General features: G+C 38.1%; 1 protein-coding gene across 9 annotated transcripts in view; it reads right to left on the bottom strand.

Moving 5' to 3' along the window:
- PHACTR1 (phosphatase and actin regulator 1) overlaps positions 1-26,004 on the bottom strand; it is a 499,921-nt gene that overhangs the window by 455,119 nt on the left and 18,798 nt on the right. For all 9 annotated transcript variants that reach the window (XM_070244098.1, XM_070244095.1, XM_070244093.1 and 6 more), the window contains one exon: positions 16,874-17,020. In XM_070244098.1, the coding sequence (XP_070100199.1) occupies positions 16,874-17,020 (147 nt within the window). The remainder of the gene's footprint in view (positions 1-16,873; positions 17,021-26,004) is intronic.

The following is a 26,004-nucleotide window of genomic DNA, read 5'->3' as shown; positions in this document are numbered from 1 at the left end:
TCCAAACAGGGTTAATGTATTTATTCCAGGAGCATTAGCTGGGAAGTGTGGAAATGCTGCACAATATATTGAAACGCTGACCAACTTGATCTTATTATTGAATGGACTGCAAAAAGAAATCCACTTTCATCTTCATAAGTGTCCAAGATACAACGTAAGGTGATAAAATATGTTCTATACAAAATTGTTAAGCTGTATCATACATATTTATATCTATTCTAAAGATGAAAGCATATTTTCAATAGACATGCTTATATCCTTCATCTTAGCCATATTGATTTTTCCATATTAAAGTAACAGTGAAGTGATAATAATTTTACCTATCAACATGTTCCTAGATCTTTTGAAGTAAATAAAGGTTTCAATGTTAAGTTGTCAAATTAAATTGGTCAAGCAAAACCAGTCTGATATTTTTCTTTTGATATTTTTAGCATCTAATAAAGCATGCCTCAACCACTTATATATATATATATATATATATATATATATATATATGTATGTATGTATATGTCTATACTTAGAAGGTGCTTAGAAAATGTCTATCAAATATTAGGCTCAACTCTGTGAATTGAGCAGTGGTGTGCTGGTAAATAGTTAACAAGCAGCTCTCTAAAAATAGTTCTGATTTATAGTGGTGTTTGCTGATTTCCTTGGTGTAAATACTCCCTCCACGGCCGATGTCAAGTTACTGATATGATTTCACTGAACATGGAGTTGGGAAGAGATGTGGCTAGCTGGCTCTCCCCAACCTATATGAGCTGGCTCTAGCACACTCCTGGAACCGAGCTACTTTCAAATGTCCAGAGTCTATCGAATTTCCCTTTCATTTCCTTTTTTCTCTTCTTGGGGACCACGGAACTCTCTAGGACACAATTTCCTCATTTGCAGGATGTGTTAACTGGAATAAGCAATCTCTAAAGTTTCTTTAAGCTCAATTCTTTAACTATTAATAATTTTCCTACTCTGAATTTTAAGGCAGTCTGAATACGACAGCAGAATTAAAAAAGAATTCTGTTGAGTCTGAACTTACACTCTAAGGACTTGGAGATGAAGGATGGCCTCCAACACAGAGCACATTATTCCTGTATCAGTAAGGTTTATTTCAGTATAGTTTGCAGAAATATATAAAATAGGAGGCTCCTGTGATCTTGTCACAATGATGTCAGTTCCTATAGCTCAGTTCAAGAAGGAAAAAACGCCAGGTCAATGGAGAGAAACACATTATGGTTGATTGTACCTGCTTCCTTTCTACTTCCACATTTTCCAAATGGGCAAAGTGAAAGGCATCCCCATTTCTGATGCATGAGTGAAGGAAGAGCTGGTATCTTCTGCAAAAATTGCACTTCAAACCCTTCCTCATGTCCAGGGAATCACTTGGGAGGAGACCGTGAACTGAATATTGATGAAGAAAAGTTAATGGTTTCATCGTAAGTAAAATTGCAACTATAAAGTAAGAAGCGTAAAAATCAACATAACCCCTTCACTCCACATTTATTTGGACTTAGACACAAACTACAGAGAATATCAGGTCTCTGGACCCTTCACCAGAAGAGAGAGCAGCCGAAGAGATGGATATAGCTACGCTGAAAGGCCTGGCTGCCTTGACGACAGCTCTGAGGGAAGAAACTTGTCTTCTCTTTGCTCAAAAGCTTCTGCTTACAGGAATTGTCAGAAGGAAATAAGGACCAGATATATGAAGATGTCTATAGATGTTACTGAAAAATGAAGAGGAGGAACTCTCATTCATTGCTGGTGGGAATGCAAAATGATAGTCACTTTTGAATACAGTATGGGGGTCTAGTAAAAAACTAAACATACTCTTACCATATGATCCAGCAATCACGCTCCTTGATATTTATCTAAAGGAGGTGAAAACTTATGTCCACACAAAAACCTGCACATAGATGTTTATAGCAGCTTTATTCATAGTTGCCAAAACTTGGAAGCAACCAAGATGTCCTTCAGTAGGTGAACGGATAAATAAATTGTGGTAAATACAGACAATGGAATCTATTCAGCACTGTAAAGAGATGAGCTATCAAGCAATGAAAAGACATAGGGGAAACTTAATGCATATTGCTAAGTGAAAGAAGCCAATCCGAAAAGGTTACATACTGTATGATTCCAACTCTGTGACATTCTGGAAAAGGCAAAACTATAAGGACAATAAAAAGATCAGCGGTTGCCAAGGACTGGGGAGTGAGAGAGAGAAATAAACAGATCACACAGGATTTTTATGGCAGTGAAAACACTCTATGATACTAAAATGACAGTAACATATCATTATACATTTGACCACACCCATAGAAAGTACACCACCAAGAGTAAACCCTAAGGCCAACTATGGACTTTGGTTGATAATGACATGTCAATGTCAGTTCATCAATTGTAACAAATGCCCCACTCTGGTGGAACATGCTGATAATAGGAGAGGCTGTCCATGTGTAGGGGCAGGGGGTATCTGAGAAATCTCTGTACCTTCCTCTCAATTTTGCTGTGAATGTAAAACTGCTGTTAAAAAATAAAGTCCTTTATCAACACATATCATACCTTAAACTTACACAACGTTATATGTCAAAAAATATCAAAAATGCAAAAAATAAAGTCCTTTTAAAAAAATATGAAGAAATTCAACAAGTTTGGGATCAAGATAGACTAACAGCAAAATGGCCATTGCCCTTAGACATTTCTTCACTTGACACGTACTTTTTGAGCACCTCTTTGGGGCCATGCCCTGTGCTAGGCACTGAGGATTCAAGGGTGAATAGGGCAGACATGGTCTCCTCCCTCAGAAAGCTTAGGGTCCAGTGGATATTGATGTTCCTACTGATGGGTTTAGTTGTTGATGAAACTATTAAATTCATGTTGAGCATGTAGCAGTCCTTTGACAAACGTTTGGTATATTGATATTTAATGAAATAAGTCACAATAAACAATTACAAGTCATCCTTTCTTTTCCGAAAATTTTGTCCAGGTTTTATACGTGGGCTTTGGTAAACCAATAAAATAACTGCCACTGTGATACAACATCAAGATTTTATGTTAATAAACTAAACTGAGCATGTTTCTTGCTTGAAATGTTTGAAAAGAGTTTATCGAGCGCCTGCTATTCCATGCACTTTACTTTATACCTCCCTTTCATGTAATTCTCACAACAACTCAGAAATGAGTACTCCCATTTTATAGCTAAGCACGCCGAAGTTCATAAACATAATAAATTTGCCCTAAAATTGCCCGACAGGGTCAGAATTCATGCCCAGGTCACTCTGACACAAGTCCGGGCTCGTGCCGCTATCTGCAATGCTTCAAGAGTGGTCTGAGGGTCATTACACCTTTACCTGACCAGAACTCCTCATGGGAACCAACCCCCAGACATTTTCCTCCTTCCGTGTATGAGGGTATATTACCAATCAGCGACGCTCCAGGAGATCTATCCCAGGGGAGACTAGAGTTCTACCTTTTTCTCGCCGCCATACTTTCTTTATCAGATCCCAGCCGTATGCCCTCTAGAACCTTCATCCCAGTAAGGCGTTTTATTCTAACACTAGGCAGAGTCAGCCATGTAACAGGAGAAATTATGTGAACGTCAGGCTTGAAACTGTTCTCCCACTTAGCGGAGGAAAATAATTGAACCTCAGGAACAGATTTATGGCAACTGAGGACATATGGAAAACATTTCTGTTTCTATGAACCCACATAAATAACACAGTTGTTTTCTTTAGGTCACTAAAGAGCAAGCATGAGAGACATGAAACTAGTCGTGATTTAGAAAAGCACACTAAAATGCGCTCCGGATTCATTGCGGTTATTGGACCGTATCTGAGGTTTTTAGAGATTGACAGAGAATAAAGTCTGCTGAAAAATAGCAACTGGAGAAAAATGACATTAGCTTTAATACACAGCGGTGTTGTTGAGTGTGTTTGCCCAGTTGCAGCAAATGCACTAAATATTTGAATCGATGCACTAGTAGCCATCACATGCTTCTCATTTTCTCCCAGTTCTGAGTGATGAGTCTTGGCTGCAGAAAAGCTTTCATTTGATTATTAGCAACTATTTCTCTACTTGGTCCGTTTCTAAGGCCTTTTCATTATAACAGATGCGATTTTTTTTCAAAACCAGTATCACCATTTCGACCCTATGTGCAATAAAAAATTTAATATAAAATTTAATAACCTTCTGGCCTGAGCCTCAGTATAAGGTTAAAAGGAATCACATCTTTTTCAATTGGACTTTTTCGCCCACAATATATTTTTATCAATTATTAGTTAATAATGTGTTTTACTAATTGTTATTCTTATTTTCCTCTCCACAACTTGCCATCAAAGATCTTAGCTATCAAAATAGTATAATGATTGAATTTAAATTAATAGCCAACTAATACTTCTGAATGAATCATACACAATTTCACGTAAATAAGTCAGTGAGATATTGAAAATATATTCATATTTGTATAGAAAGGGCCTGCATTTAGGTTTTCTTTGGACAAATCACCTATAATAAATGAAGCTGGCAACATGGCAATAAGAGAGAACTACAGCTATGCCTGATTGAGTGATTATACCAGCCTTTTCCATGTTGGCTAAATTCAGTTATTGTTTCCTTTCCACTTCAATATTTCCACTTCAGTGTCTTTAATAAGTGGAGCCAAGGAGGAGATAGAACGCAGATCCTAGTAGCTATAACTCTGCTGAATTGTTCCTATAATTGGGTTTATGAAAGGACTGTGCAGATGATATATTTCTTTATGAGGTAATTTTACAGCAGAAATTGTTCATACAGATCATATTATATGAGCTGTAACAGAGAGGCCAATGAAGTGAGTTTAAGGCTGATTTGAGCTTACTTTGGGTTGACCTGGTATTATTTTTAAGGGTGGTTCTAGTTGGTCTTAGACTTAATACGCACTTCCATTTATGTGGTTGTCATTCTATGAGACAAGTGGTGACACAGTTTGACTCAGATCTTGGTGGACAAGAAAAATAAGAGCAAACCTTTTATTTCTAGAAGTGTAAGTGTTCTTAAGACAGCTGAAAGGATAGGAGCTGCACTATGGACTTAAACATATGAATAAACTTTGGAAAACAAAGAATTTTCAAATCAACTAAATAGCAAGCCAAGCATCCTTTACTGTGACCACTAACCAAGCTGTCTGGCTGCTTCATAAAACAGGCAGGATTTTTGTGGTGAGAATGGACTGGTACATGGAGTATAGGGATCACCTTTGGCTGAAATGTCAGAAAGCACACCAACAATTTATTCCCGCATGTTTAAAATGAACTACTTACATGAAAGGATAAAGGAAAACTACCTCTGGCATTGTACAACTTGAAAAAAGATTTAGTCATTGTGAAGTTCGCAAAATTGTAATAATGTGTCAAGCATTTAATTTGCTTAAAGTGTATTAACCAAATATCTTTTTATGTCAAAATACAGTAAAATACACTCATGAAAATCATGTGGTGTCATAAATTATGTATACTGGGGAATCCATGATTAACCAAAATTTGGCGTGGTCTGCATTGCTCATCATAGCTTCAGATCGAGATACTAGCTGAAAACTTTTGCTTTTATATGAGTGAAATCCACAGCTTAGGAGGAGCCTCCAAACTGTAGAAGTCAAAGACAAAAAATAAAAGAAAAGAAAAACCCAGTCACTCATAATTTTGTTTCTGCCCGTTCTATTTCTATTGAACAAACTGAACATGAAGAAATTGTTTTTGGAACTGAGAAGTTTCCTTCCATGTAAGGCAGCTCTGAGTCTTATGTCAAAACTGCTGGTAGAAGTCACTTTTCTTATTGAAATAGTTGTTTCTTAGCTGATTATAGCCAGCATCGTGACCAGATATAGCAAGGGTGTTGCTGGAAGGCAGTGTGCTGTGAGGTCTGGAGTGAACACAGGGCAGCTGGCTCCACAGCTGTGCAAGCTGTGTAATTCTATGGTTTGAGTGGGAGGTAATGAACAGCGCTAGACTTCTGAAGATACACAGGGCACATTTAAGCCTCTCTCTCTCTCAGAAATGAAGATTTTGCCTTGAAACCTCTTGTGCTTTTTAAGGTCAAAACAAATAAGTAGGGCATTCACTTGGCGGGAAGAGAGAGAGGGGAGAGGAGATTGTGAAAGAAGGGTGCACCTGGTTATTTGGCCGAGTGTCTGCCTAAGGCCAAATTGGATTACTGGCTCACGTGGCGTTGGCCAGTGGTTCTAGTGTGCAGTATGGTTACTTTTAGCTTCAAACGGACAGGTACCTTCTTGAGGAATGTCATCACGTGGAAAGTTGAAGTGAGGCTGGGGCTAAGAAGTTTCAGATTTCTGCAATTCACAAACACTCGCAAAAATTCAAGCTTTATCTCTTATGGATGGATAACAATATCCTAAGGTGACCACATTCCATACAATGATGAGAGTTGACAGTGGTGGCATGAACATAGGCTAAATTGATAAATTGGTAGATGCCATACGCAGTCTTTTTGGACTAGTAAGCTGTGTTGAATTTTTGGCCACGGAAAAAGCAAAATTTTAGGCAGAATTAGTCTATTTTTCACATTTCATACCTGTGCCTTATTCGTGCCAGAACTACACATCTAAAGTGTCCCATTCACCAAGACCACATCTGCTTCTTGTGTTTGTATAGAACTTGGCTGTTGGCAAAGCATTTTCACATTTGGTTCTCAAAGTAACAATGAAAATTAGGCAGAGTGTTATCCTTATGTTACAGGCTTCAGAGTTCTGAGAGATGATTCAATTCATAAGTAGCAAACTCAAATTTTGGAACCAGCAAATCTCCAGACCCATCACAGAACCATTTCTGTGTCCATTTTTCAGAGAAGAGGAGATGTTTCTCCTGACTCTCAAATGCCAAGATTCTGTGATTATTGATGCACTCTCCTATGGAGAGCCTCTCAAACTGAGAAGCTGTGTTTTCACTCTTTCTCCCTCTTTCTGTGCCTCCCTCCTTACTTTTATCTCTTTCTCTGCTCTTCTCCTTTTCTTTTTTCCCTTTCCCTCACAACACCTCCTCCAAGTTCAGAGGATGGTTGGAAAGTCCAGTAGGTTATTCTTCTCCATGTGGCCATTTGCTTGTGTCTATTTGCGAAAGATATTTCAAGGTTGAACCATTCAACTTTAGTCAGAGGATAGACTATTCTTAATGTAAACTTCCTTAACTTTCAGAGTCCGTGGGTGATCCTTTCTCATTTTGGGCTGGTTATATTCGTTTTGTAGTATAAGCAAGAAGGATTGAATGGGGGTAAAATTTAGCTAAGAAAATGTGTTCCTTATGTGAGAATTTCTTACTTTGTAGCTCATTTGGTCTTGTAAGAGTGGTAACTAGAAAGATATCTCTTTTTTTGGGCTAGTATCTTGGGAGAATAGAACAAAGGTGAGGCAGAACACAGAAACATAATGCAGTTCATTCTCCACTTTGTGTAATGAATACTCACTATGTGTCAAGCGTTAGTCTAAGTTTTTCACACTTAATAAACTATTTGCTCTTCAAAGTAAACCTCCAAGATGGTCACCTTATTAGTCCTATTTTACAGGTGAGAAAACTGAGGCAGGGGGAGGTTAAATGTCTTCTCCAAGGTCACACAGCTAGGTAAGTTATAGAGTAGGGATTCAAGCCCAAAAAGCCTGGCTCCACAGTATATTCTCCTAGCCACTATGCACCTCAGAAAAGAGAGAATTCTTTCTCACTGCTCCCCTTTCCACTCCTTGAAGGGCTGCATTATGACTTTCATGGGTTTCAGCACTTTTGTCTTTGTAGGCTCCCTTTACAACAAAAAATATTAAAAACTATATTTTTTGTCTTTGTTGGTATAAAGACAAATATAAACCAGGTCAGATTATATTTATCTTTTCTTCTGACTTTAAAATAGATGAAAGCATTTTTGTAGGCCTCTAAATGTATTGCGAGCCTGGCCTCTGTGCCTACTGTGTCCAGTAGCTGAGCTGGCCCTGACCCTGGGGTTCTCTCTTTCATCTTGCTTCATGTCCAGGTAAGAGAATGAATTTACCACTCTCTTAGGGGGATGGTGGAAGTACTAAAGTGGGATTTCCTTGCAAACAGTTCTTCTGAGTTCAGAAATAGCACCTAGAAAGCTACCAATTAAGTAATGTTTCTTAAACTGTGGGTAAAATAATTTAGAGGGGTCATAACTAGCATTTTCATAACTGAAATACATTAAATGGAATGGAGTGGGAAAGGATGGGATAGGATAATACAGAAAACATCAGAGTACATTTACATTTTATAGGAGTTTTTTGAGGAATATTTTATTCCAATTATATCTATGTGTGTTATGTGAAGTGACATAAAGTGCATTTCTCACAGTGAATCCTAGCCAACGTTTTTTTTAAATCCTGAGCTAGGATGCGTTCCTAGTCCTATCTCTTTCTTTTCCTTGGCCATGTTCAGCTTAAAATGTGACCTCATAGCAAAGCTGATAATATAAGCTTACTCTCTTGTAATAAATCATGGCCATTAAAAATATAGATTTTGAAGCCATAAAAAACATGATCCAAATTCCAATTCTTCCTCTTATTTCCCTTATTAGCTATATTACCTTTGCTAAGTTATTTAACCTCTTAGTGACTTAGTTTCCACATGGATAAAATAAGGATAGTAATAATAGTGCCAATCTCATAGGGTCATTATGAGAAATAAATGAGCAAATATTTATAAACCCCTTGGCACAGTAGATGTTAGTGCATGCTCTCTATATGCTGACAACTCAAATGTTTATTTCTGGGCCAGACCACATTTTTTTTTTTTTTTTTGAGGAAGATTAGCCCTGAGCTAACATCTGTACCCATCTTCCTCTACGTTATATGTGAGATGCCTGCCACAGCACGGCTTGATAAGTGGTGCACAGGTCTGCGCCCAGGATCTGGACTGGAGAACCTGGGCCACAGAAGCGGAGCACGTGAACTTAACCGCTGTGCCACCAGGCTGGCCCTCAGACCTCATTTTTAACCTTAGACTTGTATAACTGCTTATTCAATACCTGTACTTGGAAGTCTAGTAGACATCTCGCACTTGACATGTCTGTGTTTGAACTCCTGACCGTTCCGCCAGACCCCAAAATGGCCCTTCTCTCCTTCCAGTTGCTCAGGCCAAACCTCTGAGGTACTCCTTGCTCCTCTCCTTCTCTCACAGCCCACATTCAATCCACCATGAAAGCCTATTGGCTATACTTTCAAATACATACAGAATCTGACTGCTTCTGCTGTACCACACGGCAGAGCCACCCCCATTTCTCTGGGTGACTGTAATAGCTTCCAAACCAGCCTCCCTGCTTCCTCGTCGCCCCACGATAGTCTGTCCTTAACCTACAGCAACCCCAGTGAGCCTTTAAAAATTTATTTCAGATCGTGTTACTCTTATGCTCAAATCCCTGCATTGTTCCGGATTTCACTAAGAGTAAAGTCAGTCTTGACAGTGGCCCACCAGACCCTATGTAATCTGGTCCCTGTCCCCACACAAATCTCTCCGAGCACTCTCCATGCTCTCTCCCCTGCACTCACTCCTCTCCAGCCATGCTGGGCCCCCTGCCAGTCTTGAATACACAGAGAACTCTCCTGGCTTGGAGTCTGTATACTTGCTTTCCCTCAGCTCTCCCACCCTGTCCTCCACCTCATATTGGCATTGCTCATTGCTCATTCCCTCACCTACTTTGGAGAACTTTGTTCAAATTCCCTCTTCTCAATTTTGCCTATCCTGCAAGCCACCCCTTTCTTTGCCCCCACATGCCTTGTCTCTTATCTTGCTTTATTTATTTTTGCCTTAACACAACTTATAAAATACTATTCAATAAATATTATGTTGTTTATTGTTCACAGCCCACTTTTAGAAGTTAAAATTCATGAGGGTAAGATGTTGTTTATTTTGATCACTAATGTATCCCAAATGTCTAAAAGTGGTCTAATACATATTTAACTTCTCAATTAATGTTTGTTGAGTAAATGAATACTATAATATTATTATTTCTTCTCACTTTCCCCCACCCCCCATCAAAACAAGACCCAGATGGAATAAGGGATAAATTCAAACATAATAAAGCTCTTTCTATACTTTTGATTAAACCGTGATTGAGTACTAAACCTACTTGTTGTCATTTGATTAGTAGAGATCCAGAAATAATGGGCTCTTGATGTTTATAAATAATAAATGATCACGTTGATAAAGCTCAGTATAGTTTCAAGATCATGATATATATTGAATCCTCATGTCTACAATTACAGTCCCAGTATTTACTATTCAAAGATTCTGCTGCTGAATTGTTAGTTTAGGGTATACAAATGTGGCAGAAAAGATCAATGGGAAACCTACAGGCTTTTACACAACACTTGCCTTTATAAATGTGAAATCATTGCTAGCATGAGATTATTCCTGTTGTCCTCCGATAACCTGTGTAGAAAGTCATGAGAATCCATCATCATTCAATAAGACCATAAAATTGACTTTGTCTTTTATTTAACTTTCCTTCATTTTATAAAAGACCTGTAAATTAAATCAATTAAAATGTCAGCATGGCCCACCTTTTTCCCCCCTGAAATCACATCTAGTTTATCACCTAGCAAAGTGGGTAGAGAGAATGATGAAACAAAATATGAAAATGCTAGAGTTCTTCTTGTATCATAAGATGAGAAAAATGTTATATCTATTAATTGTTCTTTCAAGCCCTCTTTTGTTTACATAACATAACACGATGGCTATGATGTATGTCCCCTTTTTCACCTTATTAAGTCAAGGAGAAAAATAATTAGCTCGTCAAATTATCTTCTCTTCCCACTTGAATTTTAACTTTTACTTGTACAACAAATAGTGACCATGAATTGAAGTTGCATACATCAAAGGCAACTACACAAATAGGTTTTAGATATTTTTGCTTAGTATTAAAATGTATTTATGAAAATGTATCAACGTCCATTTGCTGCGCTTATTCTGATCAACAGTTTGTTTGCTCCTGTCAACTTATATGCCTGTGAAGAAAAAGGAAAAAAAATTCTTCGTAGTTTGTGGCCAAGTTTACAGTCAGTGCCTAGAAGTTAGGATTATTCTATCTGTGAAATCCAAAGGGATACACTGCAGCTTGATTGAATCCTGCCATTTAACTAGTCTGCAGGCATATTCACCTTCCCTGGTCATTTAAAAGAATAAAGGGAAAATATAGATCTTATATACCCATTTCATTTTAATTATAAAAGAGAATAGGCGAAAAGACTTAAAACACCAATTGGGAACTGGATTAATATTTCCCTTTCTTACTCTTCATTTATTGCTAAGATTTCTCCAATACCTCATTCAGTCATACAACAAACACTTATGGAGCATCAACTGTGTTAAAGATTCTGATCTTTGAATATTCAAACTAGAAACATTTTAATGAATATGGTGTGTATAAATATGCCTTCTAACATATTATTAATTATTATTAATAACTTATTAAAGATTCTGATCTTTGAATATTCAAACTAAAAACATTTTAATGAATATGGTATGTATAAATATGCCTTCTAACATATTATTAATTATTATTAATAACTTATTAAATTCTTACTACACATTAATTTTTCTTTTAATTCAACTTATTTTCATAGCTTAGCTGTGATAAAATATTTTAATTATTATTGTAATTATTGCTACTCTATATGTTTTATATAATAAATAAGACTATATGTAAAATCAGTGGTATAGTATGTATCTGATAGTACACTAGAGTTAGATGTACCAGTCATTCATACAAAATTTTTAGATTGGATAGGACTTTAGAGATTTTTAAATCTAAATCCCTCATCTTAGAGCTGAGTGAATCAAGCCCAGAAAGGTTAAGTGACTTGCTCATGATCTTAGAGGAAGAGATGCATTAGAATCACGTTCTTCTGACTCTTCATCCATATTTTTCATATAAAACACACCTCCATGGTCTTCCATGAAATTAAAATATACGGACATATACAGGCAAGCCAAACAAGTAACTTACCATTTAGTGATAAGATAATAGTAAATATAATACTTAGATGTTAAAAAAAGTTAATAATGCCCAGACGAAAGATCCTAAGAAAATTTAACCACGCAACACAGATTTTGTGTTTGAATTGTCTCATAAATGTATGAATTGCTGAAACAATGACATTGTAAGCAGCCAAGTTAAATATTTATGACAAAGGACTTCCCATTTCCTCAGAGTGTTCATTACTTACTTTCCTGTGCCTTGTTTATATTATGTATATTATCTGGAGATGTCTTCATCAGTACCACCTTAATGCATGACAAAATGAGATTACCAGGTTAGCTAGCTTTAACAATGGCACAGAAGGAGGGTAGACCCTCAGAGAGTCCCACAATAGAGGATCCTGGCCAGCTACGTGGTCAGTCACTAGGATTCTGGCTCCTGAATGTGAGAAGTAATATTTTAAAGGAGATTTGGGGCCCGCCAAATAGAAGCCACACCCATATGATCTACCTTCACTTTGAAATCAGTAACAAAAAATATTGTGAGGGATACACTGGTGTTCTTCAGTAAAAGAGCGAAGGAGGATGCTTACCAAGACCTTTAGATTGGTGAAACAATTGATTCAGCGTGACGATATTCACAATTTTGCCTAGGGACAGTTCTCACTGCTAAGTGATGATAGCACATGCTGGGCTGTCACTTCTCAGTATTATGGGCTTTCATAATTTAGCTAAGGGATAAAGGTCTCTCTCCTCAAGAAAGGTAGGAAAGAGACCTCTTGAGACCAGTTTATAACAATTTGGCTGACCCATTCATTCTTATAAGTAGCCAGAGCAAGCCAATTTTGACTGCCATTAGCTTCCAGACCTGAACGAGTGGAGGAGACCAAAGGAAGTCAGAAATAGCTACCTTTGGGTGATATCAGGAACTAAAACAGATCTCAGCCTTCCAAAGAGGATAAGTATTCTGGGGTTGACCATACTATTAATTTAAAAATCTCCTCCATATGAAGCAATTCTGAAATGTCAAGAAAGGTTAAACCTCCTTGTGATTAGAGAAGTACCTACTCTTCTCAATAGTGCCCAATATTGGTTTTGTGTTTTAAACAATCCTAAATCATCAGGATGACCAGCTTTCCTTCTTCTGACATCCCTTTGAGAAATTTTAGATGTGCTTAAATCTTCTATTTATCTTAGTGCTTTCATTTATTTTACTGTGTAATGACAGAGAACCTTTCAGTTTCAGCACCTTCTATGAATCAAACACTCTTCTATATACTGTCAATATAAAGGTAGATAGAATACACTAGCCCATAGGAAAATATCTACCAGATGAGCTGCAATTTTTCATTGCATTCACTTCAATGCAGTGAATGAATGACCTCATAAGGCAGGGTAAGTTCTTACAAGCTAAATGTCAGTGATGTTCATTACTAAGTGAGAACACAATTAGAAACTTGCTACTAAGAGTGTGAACATACTCTTCCATTACACAATGTCCTTTTAACATATCTGAATTTCTCAGGAAAAAAAGCTCTTCCAATCTTTTAAATGAAGTCTGATGTGTCTGGGGAAACTTTCAGCAAATATATTGGCTTAATTTTCTCCAGCATTTATACTATCTTCAGCAAACAATCATCTATTAATGTTTACATAATATACTAAATGCTAAATAGAAGTTAAACACCTACAAAAGGGGCTCTTTTAGGAAAGTAAAAGTCATGGTTAGAAAATTTCTGTTCTCTCCTCTCTTAATTGAGGCTGATCCTTGAAATTAGCATCTTCATAAAGTGATGAAAGATTCACATTTTGGTACTATTCTTTGACATGGGACTGTAGGTGAATAAGTATATCCTTCACTCAAGCTTTGGAGTCATTTCTGAAACGATACTATTAAGGACCATCAGGGACAGGATGTAGCTGAAGGAATGCTTAAGTATTTCATAAGTATTCAATATGCCCAGTGCACTTTATTTGGCAACTGTACAGATTAGTTTAAGGGAGTTGGTACCAAAATGATTTCTTGATATCCAAGTAAAATGAATATATGTGTATTTATTTCCTTGAAGCATTATTAAACAAAATATTAGACATGGACTTATATATAATGAGTGGGTTTGGGAAAGCAAATATTAAACATAAATAATTTAAACCAATAAAGAATTTCTCTGGAAAGAGTAAGTAACAATTGACTATTTGGGGGTAGGAGAGGAATGGGAAGAAAGGGCAGAGGAAAGCTTCCTTGCTTAATTGTCTATAAATTGTTTTTAAGAGACAAACAAAATTCACTCTATGCCCAAATTATGTAATTTATCCGGAGTGTACAGGCTTCTCTGTTCAGCAATGCTGATAACAGCACTAATCGTTTAATTACAACTTGCTGCTCAAGGAGATAAACAAGGCTGCTTGCTTTTTAAACTAGGGGTTACAATTACTCTTAAACTCGGGGGAAAGGCACATCTGCGAGGAGATCTTACTACGTCAGGAAAGCAACCAGAAACCAGCTGGAAAATAAACAAAGACCCAGGAGTGAGCAGCCGTTGCAAAATTAGAGCAAAACTGCCCGATTTGAGCAGTGGAGCAGTAGGCGGGAGGCGTAGTAAACAGGCAGCAAATGTAGGTGTGCAGGGAAAGAAAAGTTTTCGGTGGCCAGATCTTTTGCGTTTTCTCTAGGATTCCATCACAGAGAGGAACTGAGCACCCCTCCCTCTGCTGCCCTGCTTACAGTCACGTCTCAGTCACACAGTCCTTCGTTTCAGCACCACGGAGAAGGACAGCTCCCCTAACCGCAGAACAGAGCCCACTGTGACAGCCCTCCCTCCTGGACCAACATCCTCTCCACCGCATTTCTCTTTCCCACTGGCGTCTTTCTTGACACCTTGCTTTTAGGGGTATTATAAGGGACATATAGAAGGGACTGGGAGCTTGTTTGGCTTGTTTATTTCCAGATGAAAGGACACAAGTCCTGTCTGAAAAGTCTTTTAATTGACCTCCAGAGCAATTTAACCAGAATAAAAGATTGCAAGTCACTGGATTTAATCTGGTGGCAAAATAGCTCAATGTAACTCAGTAGTAGCTGAAACTTGAAATTCTTTTTTAGTGCTTTATTTTATTATCTTGTTGTAAAAGTACTAGCAGAAAGTAAGCAACCTTTACTAACTGCTGCTTTGGCTTGTTTCCTCCTGTGCTAAGCCAAAGACACGTAGGGAATATACCAGAGTTTGATAGCAAAGGGGTCAGTGGACTAATTGCTAATATTGCTGGGTGGGAAAACAATCTTGGTCCTAAAAGAGACTCTTCTCAGTCCTTTCCAAGACCCCTCACAACCATATCCTGAATCTGGAACATATGAGCACAGGATTAAGTGTTCCAAAGTGAGACCATAGGCTATTACAACATGCCACAAAAACTGCCCCCCAATAAGCTTCCCCCAATAAGGTCCTCTTTTCCCCACCTCCAAATCCAGAAACAAACATTTCAGGAGTGACAAGGAAGCATATGATTAAAAAATCGAAATCACAAACACAGGAAAATTACACTCCAAGGAACTTGGCCACTTTGACCCGTTCAGTTGCCATTCTTCCAGTCATAAAGATATGGTTGTTTTAGTCAATGCATCTTGTTTCCCTATGCAGAGTTTTCTCTTTTGTCCAAACTTCTTGATAGTGTATGCAATACTTATCATTCGAAGGTTCTTTTTGCTCCAACATAAATACACACACTCTTTGTTTGATTCAGTTCCATTTTCAAGGGTTTAATTCCCTAAAGAAAAAGGTATCGTCTGCTTTTCAAACTTATATTGAAGGAGGGTCTTCAGGAAAATGCCCTCACTCTTTTTGCATTGGAGTTGCTAAAATACTAAGGGATGCTAGAAAGGAAGATACACAAGCTAGGGTGGAGGTATAGGAGTCATTCAGAAAAGGCAGCTTGTGAAGTTAGTGGTGAGCGACTTCCTCCCAGTGACAGTGACCCTACTGGTAACAGGAGCTGAGGTGAGCCTGTGAATCTGGCGCAGCAGCAGTGGTGGGGACAGCAGACACTGGGTGCTTCTTATCAGGTAGCCCTGAGAGGTAGCAGCTGAAGCAATTTGACCCTTTGAATCCCTCAGTTTTCTCCTTCCTTCCTTCTCCTCCCTCCATCTCTCCCACCTTCCCTCTCTCCCTTTCTCCCTTCCTTCTTTACTCTCTATCCTCCTCTCTTCTTCCATCCCTCCCTCCTCTACCTCAGTTACCCTTTTTGCTTAATTCCATCTGAGCCACTTTGGGCACCAGTTCCAGTGACAGCATCAAATCATGTAACATGTATCCTGTAGACCATGTTATTATTATTATCATCACTATGGTCGCCAACTGCTTGGTGCCAGGAAAAGGTCCTGTTCCCAGCTATCAACCCCACCCCTTCTCCTCACTCTAACACCGCAGTGGTATGAACCCAGAAAATCACCAGAGTCTGAATGTCACCAACAAGTTCCACCCAGTAGTAGCCCAGCCAGCAAACCTCACCAGCTGAGCCTTGCCAGACCCTCCGCCCACAGGCAGCGCACTTGTGTCCTGACCCAGCTCTTGGTTATTCCTATGATCATTGTTATCAGTGACAACACTTTCTTCTCTTCATGGAAAGGGAAAGCTCGCGTGTGACTCCTGGGCGGATGTAGGGCTCCACGCACTACCCTCCCCCATCTCCGCAACACACACACGCGCGCGCGCACACACACACACACTCCTTACACGGCGACACAAAGAGAGCGAGTGAGCGAGCGCCCGGCGCCCGGCTGGGTAGGAAAGGGGGCGGGAGAGGAGGGCACTGCCGGGAGGGGGAGACCAAAGGAGGGGCGGGGGGCTGAGCCAGCTGGCAAGGAAGGAAGGAAGGGAAGGAAGCAGGGTAGGGGAGAGAGAGCAAGGCAGGAGGGTCGTCGTTACCTGCCCCCAGGTTAAAGGAGATCCTGGCCTCCGCGAGGTACGGCGTGTCGCTCTTGGAGCGGACTCTTCTGATGGGCCGCCGGTCTATATCATCCTCCGAAGATGCCGCCATTAATGTGGGAGGCAGGAGCAGGGTCGCCCGGCGAGCTGAGAGGAAGAAGGAGATGGAGAGAGAGAGGGAGAGAGGCGGAAAAGGGGAGGAGGGGAAAGGAAGAGGCTCACACACATGGAAAGGGGGAGGGGAGAGGGGGATGGGAGAGGAAGGGAAAGGGGACGGGGAGGGAGGGGGAAAAGAGAGGGAAAAAGGAAAAAAGTGGGAGAGAGAAAGAAAGAGAGCAAAGGAGAGAAAAGGGTGAAGGGAGAGAAAGAAAATCCGTTAAGGATTCGTGGACTGGAGCAGAGATCAGGCTATCCCCGGCTTGCGCCCAGGGCTCCCCTAACTCCTCTCCCAGCCACAGGGCCAACGGGTCAGTACTCTCAACTGACACGCCGCCTCCTGCCCGCAGCCCCAGTTTTCAGCTCTTGGCACAGATAGGCTAATGCGAAAGGGAAGACTCCAAAGCAAAATGCCCAGTCAGCACTGTGCCCTCTCCCGCCAAACGCACTTACTCTGCTCTTCAAGCAGGCACTAGGGTCTCCTTAACCCACAGGATTCCCTAGTCTGAAGATGCCTGGCCAGATATCCCAGCTTCAGCTTTCCTTGCTTGTAGTGATTACTCCTGAGGTGCAAGCCTAGACCCAGCTGGTCATGGAGGAGGGCACTGCACCCATGGTACCCCTTTGCTCCCTTTTGCCCAACCTGGAGCTCAGATAGAGATGGAATCAGATGAGAAAGCCTCAGAAGCTCTTTTGAGAGCTTGCCTGAGAGGTGAGGGCAGAGCAAAAGCATATACAAGTTTGGGAGCAGTTTGGGAGTAAATTTGCTAAGAGTCCATATTTTGAATGTAGACCAGGCATATTCACACGAATTGGGCGGCCCTCTTTTACAACCACCAAATTCTCGGATGTGTTTATGTCTACATAAATACCCATTCATTTTAACCTTCAACTCTCTCTTTATTTGATGACTTAGAGCACAAATAATCACCTTTGGATTGGACTAGTAGTCTCTATGACCCTGTACCATTGTTTCCGAAGAAGAAGTGAAGATCAAGGGGATTTTACATTTCTTAGAATGTTGGCACTGCGACCTGCCCATGTTATACAGCAGAAGAACCTAGAAAGGTTTCTGGAGTGTGAATCAGAATGGTTTGATGCTCCTACTGAATCTATTGATGGGTTAACCTCTTTTATGTTTGTCTTTCTCCAGCTTCAGGCACTTGGTCTTTTTGTGGCCTGATGTTGCCACTCTTCTTTCTAATAAGAGCCCACCTGGAGTAACCACATAAATGTTACCTTGATTCCCTTCCTGCTACAAAGGAAATCTCAGTGTCAAGTCATGCCCTTCAATCTCAGAGGAAGAGGTGCTGCCCCGGCGCTGCAAGACTTCACTCTCCACTTCAGCTGTCAGTTCTAACTCTGATCTTGCATTCTTGCACCCTAGAATCTTCAGTCTCTCTATATTGGTCTCTTATTTCACCTGTAAGTAGTCACTCTTCATCTTGGGAAAAATATCTCTGCCCTTGGCCTTGCTGTTTCTTCAGTCTCTATCATACTATTTTCTTCCCATTCTGTTTAACCTGCCCCTGAAACTCTTGGCCCCACAGGCTCCATTCTTTTCATTCTCAATTCCCTCCTTTCATCCCTACCACTGGTTTCTATCCCCACCACTCAACCAAAGTTATTTTAAAGGTCATCAACATCCATCTAACAGCTAAATCCATTTCTTTCTTTGCTTCTTTGAAGTATGTAGCAATCTATCCTTCTTGAAATAATCTCCTCCTTTAGCCTTCTTATACTACACTACTTCCCTAACTGCTTAATTTCTAATTGTTAGCCAATTTTCTGCATGTTAATTTGAAATTGCTTATCCTGGCATTCACGGCCCTTCCCTGTTTGACTTTAACCTGTCTTTCTGAACTCATCTCCCATTTTTTACCTCTAGTCTGCTCAGAATTAACCCAAGAAGTCTGGCTCCTTTCTGCATCTGCACCTTTGTTTGTGTTGCACGCCACAAATTTCTTCCCTATAAACTTTCCATGTTCTCCTTCAGGAATGTAAGATAGCTGGCCACTAGTCTATGGCATGAACCCAGTACATAGTAAATGTTCAACAGACATTTTTGAGTCAAAGAAGAGAGGAGGAGGAGAGAGGGAGGGAGGGAGGAAGGAGAGAAGAGAACAAAGAAGTGAAGGAAGGTTACATAATGAATCAGTAGCTGAATCAGAGACCAAATCCATGTCTGCCTGACTTCAAATCCTGTGTTCTTAACCAATACATTGATTGCTAAGCATATATATTTGGTTGACTAGCCACATTTTCAATTCACTTTCCTATGACATTTGCCTCATTATTATGTTCCATTTATCTCTGTTAAATATAGATAAAAAAATGGATGTCTCCTATCCCAGGAGGCACAACAGGGGCATTTGGCTCATCAAATGAACCATGAAAGTTAATGCTTGTAGATGACTAATCAGGCTGCCAACCAATATTTTGATTATAACATTTAGCTTCAGCCTCTTAGGGAAGCACAAAAGTAGGGAAATAAACTCACACAATTCTGAATACTGTAAAAATTATACCTCTCTTTGAATTAATGCAGTGTTATTTGGTTGTTCAGAATGTTTGGGATTCCCCACCCCCTTGTATTTTCATTCATCAGCCATGTCTCTAAAAAAGCCAATAAAGTCGTTTGAAGGAATACCGAGCCTTAACTTTTCTTGTGTTTCTTTGATTTTATATATTAATAGTTCTTGATATGGAGATTTACATCTTTGAATTTTTGTTTCTCATTCATTCAACATTTCAGAAGATTTGGAACTTAATATTGCTACCACTTTAGGTTTATCTTCTCTTTTTAAAGGAGTTTAAATGCACTTTCATATTATTTCATTATGGACTATTTTTATTATTGAAATAGTTCTAGATAGATATACTTTTGACAAAAATGACAAAAATACTATGTCTCTCTTCATGTTCTTGAATTGTGTTATCACATTTTTATTTCTGATTATTTCCCATTTTTCGGTTTCCCTAATTTACTGTCTCCTTTGTCTCATCTATATTTTTCTCATTCTCTTCTCACTTTGCCTCTTTTTTCTCACATCCTTCTTAGTTCTTTCTAACAATTCCCTTACAAGGTCAGTCCCCTTTCATGTATCTCCCTCTTATCCTGCATGAAGGATTCACTTTTGTGGGCTTGTCCCAAGCTTTCCACATTCTTTATTTTCTGGGATTCTTTTCACATACATGACTTCTTATCATAAAACATCTGACTAAGTGACATCAAGGGAAGAGCCCTGAGGTGGGAATCAGGGATGGTGGGGGCTGCTCCCAGTCTTCCCAGTACTCTGCTCCCAGTGAGTACCACTACCTCCCCAAGTAACATTGCGCAAGTCACTCACTCTACCAGCATGGGTTGCAGTCACTTCAGCTATGAGAATGCAAGGGTCAGTAACATGATGTTAAGGCCCTGCATAGCTCTAGTATTCTTTGAGTATTTGCAGCTATTCTTGTATCTCTACTTCTTTCCATAAATATCCATGGCATATTTTGTCCCCAAATCTAAGAAAATACACTGTTCCTTTAATTCATAACCAATCATATTTAGGAAACCACATGGTATCCATACTTCTTTCAAGTGATTTCATATTATTCAAGTCAATTTTACGTAACTGTGCATCCTTTAGAATCTGTTTCTTTTTTTCTCATACTGTTTCCATCATGTGGCGACACCCATATGACTGTTTGTGTATGTGCAAGTGCGGATGTGGGTGTGTGTATAGGAAGGTTTTAATTCAACTGTGACCTCAAAAACTTCCAAATACAGTTTGTTATATTTTTTAAAAGATTGCTTCTTTTTGAATATGATTGCTGACTCAGGATAAGGGCTGTTTTTTTTCTTTTCTTTTCTAAGATCAGTCAATGTTTTAACACTGAAGACCCTTACATGCTTGTTCTACCCAGAGGTAGAGCCAGAGAAAGAGAAGTAGCACAATAGAGTGCTCAAAAAAATAACATTTGATACATCCATCTCAGGCATAGAAGAGGATGGATGTGAGAAGGGGAGGAAGAAAGAAGAGTGCAAATTCCATCCTATTCAAAAAACTCTTTAGGTGAGTAAAATTTATCTTTTAAAAGTATTACTCAAATTGTGTTTCTAGGACACCCCTATATCAATATCTCTTGGAATACTGGTTAAAATGTAGATTTTTCCAGGCACCCAACCTGGACCTATTGAACTTTGAGGATATCTAGATTTTCAACAAGCTTCTATATTCACTCTATCACTTGTATTCAACATTATACTGGAAGTCTTATTCAGGGCAATAAGGTAAGTAAAAGAAATTAAAAAGTTATAATGATTGGAAAACAAGAATAAAATTGTGATTAGTCATATACATTATGATTGTTACATACAGAATCCACAAGAATCCAGACTATTAGAAATAGTAATTGAATTTTATAATGTCATTGGATGCAATAGCAGTATAAAATTTCAATTTAGTTTCTATACACTAGCAAAATTAGAAAATGTAACTAAAAGGGACCATTTACAACAGTATCAAAACCATTAAATGCCTGTGAATATATTGAACAAAAGACGAGTAAGACTTCTACAAGAAAAACTACAAAACATTCCTGAAAGAAATTAAGAAGACCTAAATAAATGGTGAGTGGGGTGAATATACAATGCTCATGGATTGAAAGACACACTATTGTAAAGACATCAGCTTCTTCAAAATGACCTATAGGTTCAATGAAATTCCAATCACAAGTATAGATTTTTTTTTAATTTGACAAGCTGATTCTAAAATATTTGAAAATTCAAAGGGACAGGAAAATCTTGACAAATAAGAAAAGATTTACAGAAGATATCAAGATTTACTGTAAAGGTATAGAATTCAAAAACAAAGTAAGATAAATAGACCAATGGAAGAGAACAGAGAATCTGAAAACAGGCCCATATATTAACAGTCACCTGACTGTGAAAAGAGGCCCACTGCACTATTGTGGGGAAAAGATAAACTTTCCAAAAATAATGCTTGACCATTTGAATATCCATATGGTAGCAGAAAATAAACTTTGATCCCTACCTTACACCATACACAAAATTCAATTCCAAATGGATCATGGACCTAAGTGTGAAAAGTAAACAATACAGTTTCTACAGGAAAATTTTTTCATAGAAGAATATTTATGACCTCAGCAAAGATTTTTAAACAGGACGTGAAAAGCACTAACCATAAAAGAATAAATAGGCACGTTGATGCCATTAAAATTAAGAACTTCTGTTCATCACAAGACATAATTAAAAATGCAACATACCAAAATATGTGAGATGCAGCTAAAATGGTGCCGATAGGGAAATTTATAGCACTAAATGTTTACATTAGAGAAGAAGAAAGCTCTCACATCAATGATCTAAGTTCTTACCTCAGGAACTTAGAAAAGGAAGGGAAAAATTAACTTAAAGCAAGCAGAAGGAAGGAACAAATAAAGGTAAGAGCAGAAGTCAATGAAATTGAAAGCAATAGAAAAATAAATGAAACAAAATCTCATTCTTCCAAAAAAACCGATAAAATTGATTAACCTCTACCAAGACTAACAAAATTAAAAATAGAGAAGATACAAAACACCAATATCAGGAATCAAATGCGGGCAATCACTATAGACCCTAAATCCATTAAATGGATAATTAGAGAATACTGCAAACATCTTTATGCTCAGATAGTCAACAACTTAGTAAAACTAAACTTTATGCACTCTTTTTAAAAAGAGAAAAGACCTCATAAGGAGAGTAGAAAGGCAAGCCACAAAGACCAGGAGAAGATATTTTCAATTTTATGAATGACAAAGAACTAGTAACCAGAATATATAAAGAACTTCTAAAACAATAATGAAAAGACAGACAACTAAACTCATATTTAAAGAAAATTGTACAAAAGTATTGAATAGGCACTTCACAAAAAGAAGATATCCAAATGTCCAATCAGCATAAGAAAAGATGCTGAGCATCATTACTTAAAGGTAAATTCAAATAAAAACATCTATGAGATATCATTATACATGCACCAATGTGACTAAAATGTAAAAAGCATTCAATGCCAGTATTAGTGAGGATGTGGAGGAATTGGAGCCCTTGTACATTTCTGGTGGGAATGTAAACTTGTAGAAACACTGTGGAAAACTGTGTATACACAGTCTACATAACGTAGGTAAACATACATATACCCTATGACATGGACAAGCCTTCCATGGCAGATTTATTCATAATGGCCCCAAACTGGAAACAACCCAAATGGCATCAACAAGAAAATGTATAGAAATGATTCTAATATCTTCCTGCAGAGTCATACTACACAGAAATGAAGAAGAACAAACTATTGCTACAAGCAACAACAGGGATGAGTCTCATTGGAAAAATGTGGAACAAAAGAAGCCAGACCTAAAAGAATATATAGTGTATGATTATGTATATATTCCCTTTATATGAAGTTCAAGAAAAAGCAAAGCTAAGATATGGCAATAAAAGGTGGACTAGAAAAATATTGTCTTGGAGGAAGCACAAAGAAATCATTTGGGATGTAGGAAATGTTTTGTATCTTGATCTGAGTGGTGGTTATGCCTTTGAGAAAAGATGATTACCTTCATAAAAGTTCATCAAGATATACATTTTATATTTGCGTACATCACTCTACGTAAGTTATATGCCACAAAAAATAAATTTTAAAAAGCTTGCAGCTCACAGAGTTATACTTAGTTTAATAACACTTTTCCAGCTACCAATAGCCTCACATTTAGAAGTAAGACTGTTACATCATTCTTATAAACAAATATATCCTGATATAAAAAATATCATAGTATGTGATTTATCATAGTTATTTCATACCAACCATTATCAATTTGAAAATAAATGTAAAAGCTCTTTGTTAACAGTAAAAAACCTTCCAATTTATTAAGATTCAAAAATAAATTTGAGAATTATTGCATTTAAATACAAAATATTTACAGAACCACACTATTAATAACAATTAATTTGATTTGATTAATTAAAATAATTTCTTAGTGACTCGGGCCGTCTTTGTGAATATCAACATTCTACTATGCCAAAATTCTGTAGGTTTTTTTTCTTTCTTAGCCTTATTTTAGGTTATCATCATATCCACCCCTTATAACCATGATCTTTTAAAATTCCTGCTCCTAGCATTCTGTGCTGCATTAAAAGCAACAGCAAATAACTAAAGTGGAAATGTACATAAGCGACAAAGAAAGAATAATGACAGCGGGCTTCTTGTCATGCCAGAAACAAAGCAGCATTCCCCCAAATAAAGGGAGGCATGTCATAGGAACACAGGAGCCAGACCGAAGGGGCTTGTATTGGCCAAATCTGGGACCATTTGGGCACAAAAAACCAATTAAGCTCACTAATGAATGATACATCATTAGTAATATGTACTCATGAGTCCTAATAACAAATAATAAATGAATAAAAAATGATAATAAATAACAAAATAAGTAAGTGCAGGAAGGCAGAGGGCTCTTGCTTACAGCAGATTGCTGAGAGCTGGCGCGTCAGTGTGGACGGAGTGCTGAGTTACAAAATCATAATCTTGCAGCCATCATAGGAAAGATCAAGTGAGAACCAATAGAGGATACTAAGCCTAGGGGGAAACTTTGATGAGTAATAGGATATGTTCACGATCTTAAAATTTCTTCCTACATATTTATTAGTTTCAAGGGAGAAATTGGACAACACCTTGGCTGGACAATCGAAATGATCACCACCAATAAGCGACAGATGGACATTGGGTGCCTCTGGATGTGATACCTAGACAAAGACATAACATCATTTTTGGAATATTTCAGCCTGGAATGCATAGCCTTAGTTGAACTGTGAGGAAACAGACAAGCTCAAAAGTAGAAATAGACTATTAAAACAGGGGAGGAGAACTGTATTCTTAAAAACTGCCAATATTCTAAAAGATAAATTAAGGCTGTGGGAATTTCCAGATAAAAGAAGGCAAAAGATATCTGACCCTAGACTGGACTGTGTATTGGACCCTTATCTTAGACTGAACTGACCCTAGACTGGATCCTGTCCTGCAAGGGAAAAGCGCTATAAAGGACATTCTTGGATCAACTGACAAAACTAAAATTCAAAGAGCAGATTAAAGTATCGATGCGAGAGTACTGCAGTTGATAACCGTGCTGTGGCTTTGGAAGAGACTATCCTATCCCTATTCTTAGAAAATGCACAGTTAAATATTAGGGATAAAGAGCCACGATGGTTCAGAAAAAACTATGTGTGTATATATACACACAAAACTAAACACAGACACAATCACACACGTATATTCTCTTTCTCCCTCCCTTTCTCACCCCTAGCTGTCTCTCTTTATACTTTTACATTCTTCTCTGGATAGATCAATCGATTGATAGAGACAAGAGCCAGCAAATGATAAGCAAGTGGGGTAAAATTTTTTCAGTAGGTGAATCTGAGTAAAGTGTACATAAGTATTCTTTGAACAATTTTATTTTTGCAACTTTTCTATAAATTTAAAATTATTTCCAATAAAAGTTAAAAAGTACCAGTAAAAACATGTTTATTTCTTTCTATTTAGGAGAGTTTCCAAGGATTAGAGATGATGGCCCATCCTTACTTTAAATCTTTCTGAAAATTTACCATTGTCAGGTATCTCTGCAGGCTGTGGGTAACTACAGTATTGATCTTAAGGGTAATGTGTCCTCCATTTATGCTAGAAGTCTTTAAATTTTTGTTAAAAAATTGATTCTGGCATAGTAGAGTCAAACAGATTAAGAATCTGAGTTGGATAGATGAAGTACGTATGTTGCTGTTTCGCATATTTAACATGAGTTAGAAGTATACCTCACAATTAAACCCAGTATGATGTCACTAATTACGGTGATGCTATTGAAAATCATTCATGTAGAAAATACAAAATGTAAATGACAATCGAACAAGATTGCAGTAGTAACTTGCATATCTTAAATAGGTTTAACAAAAA

Source organism: Equus caballus, chromosome 20 (assembly GCF_041296265.1).
Source record: "Equus caballus isolate H_3958 breed thoroughbred chromosome 20, TB-T2T, whole genome shotgun sequence".
Classification (NCBI taxonomy): domain Eukaryota; kingdom Metazoa; phylum Chordata; class Mammalia; order Perissodactyla; family Equidae; genus Equus; species Equus caballus.
The sequence above is the reverse complement of the archived record's forward strand: the minus strand, read 5'-3'. Positions and strand labels throughout refer to the sequence as shown.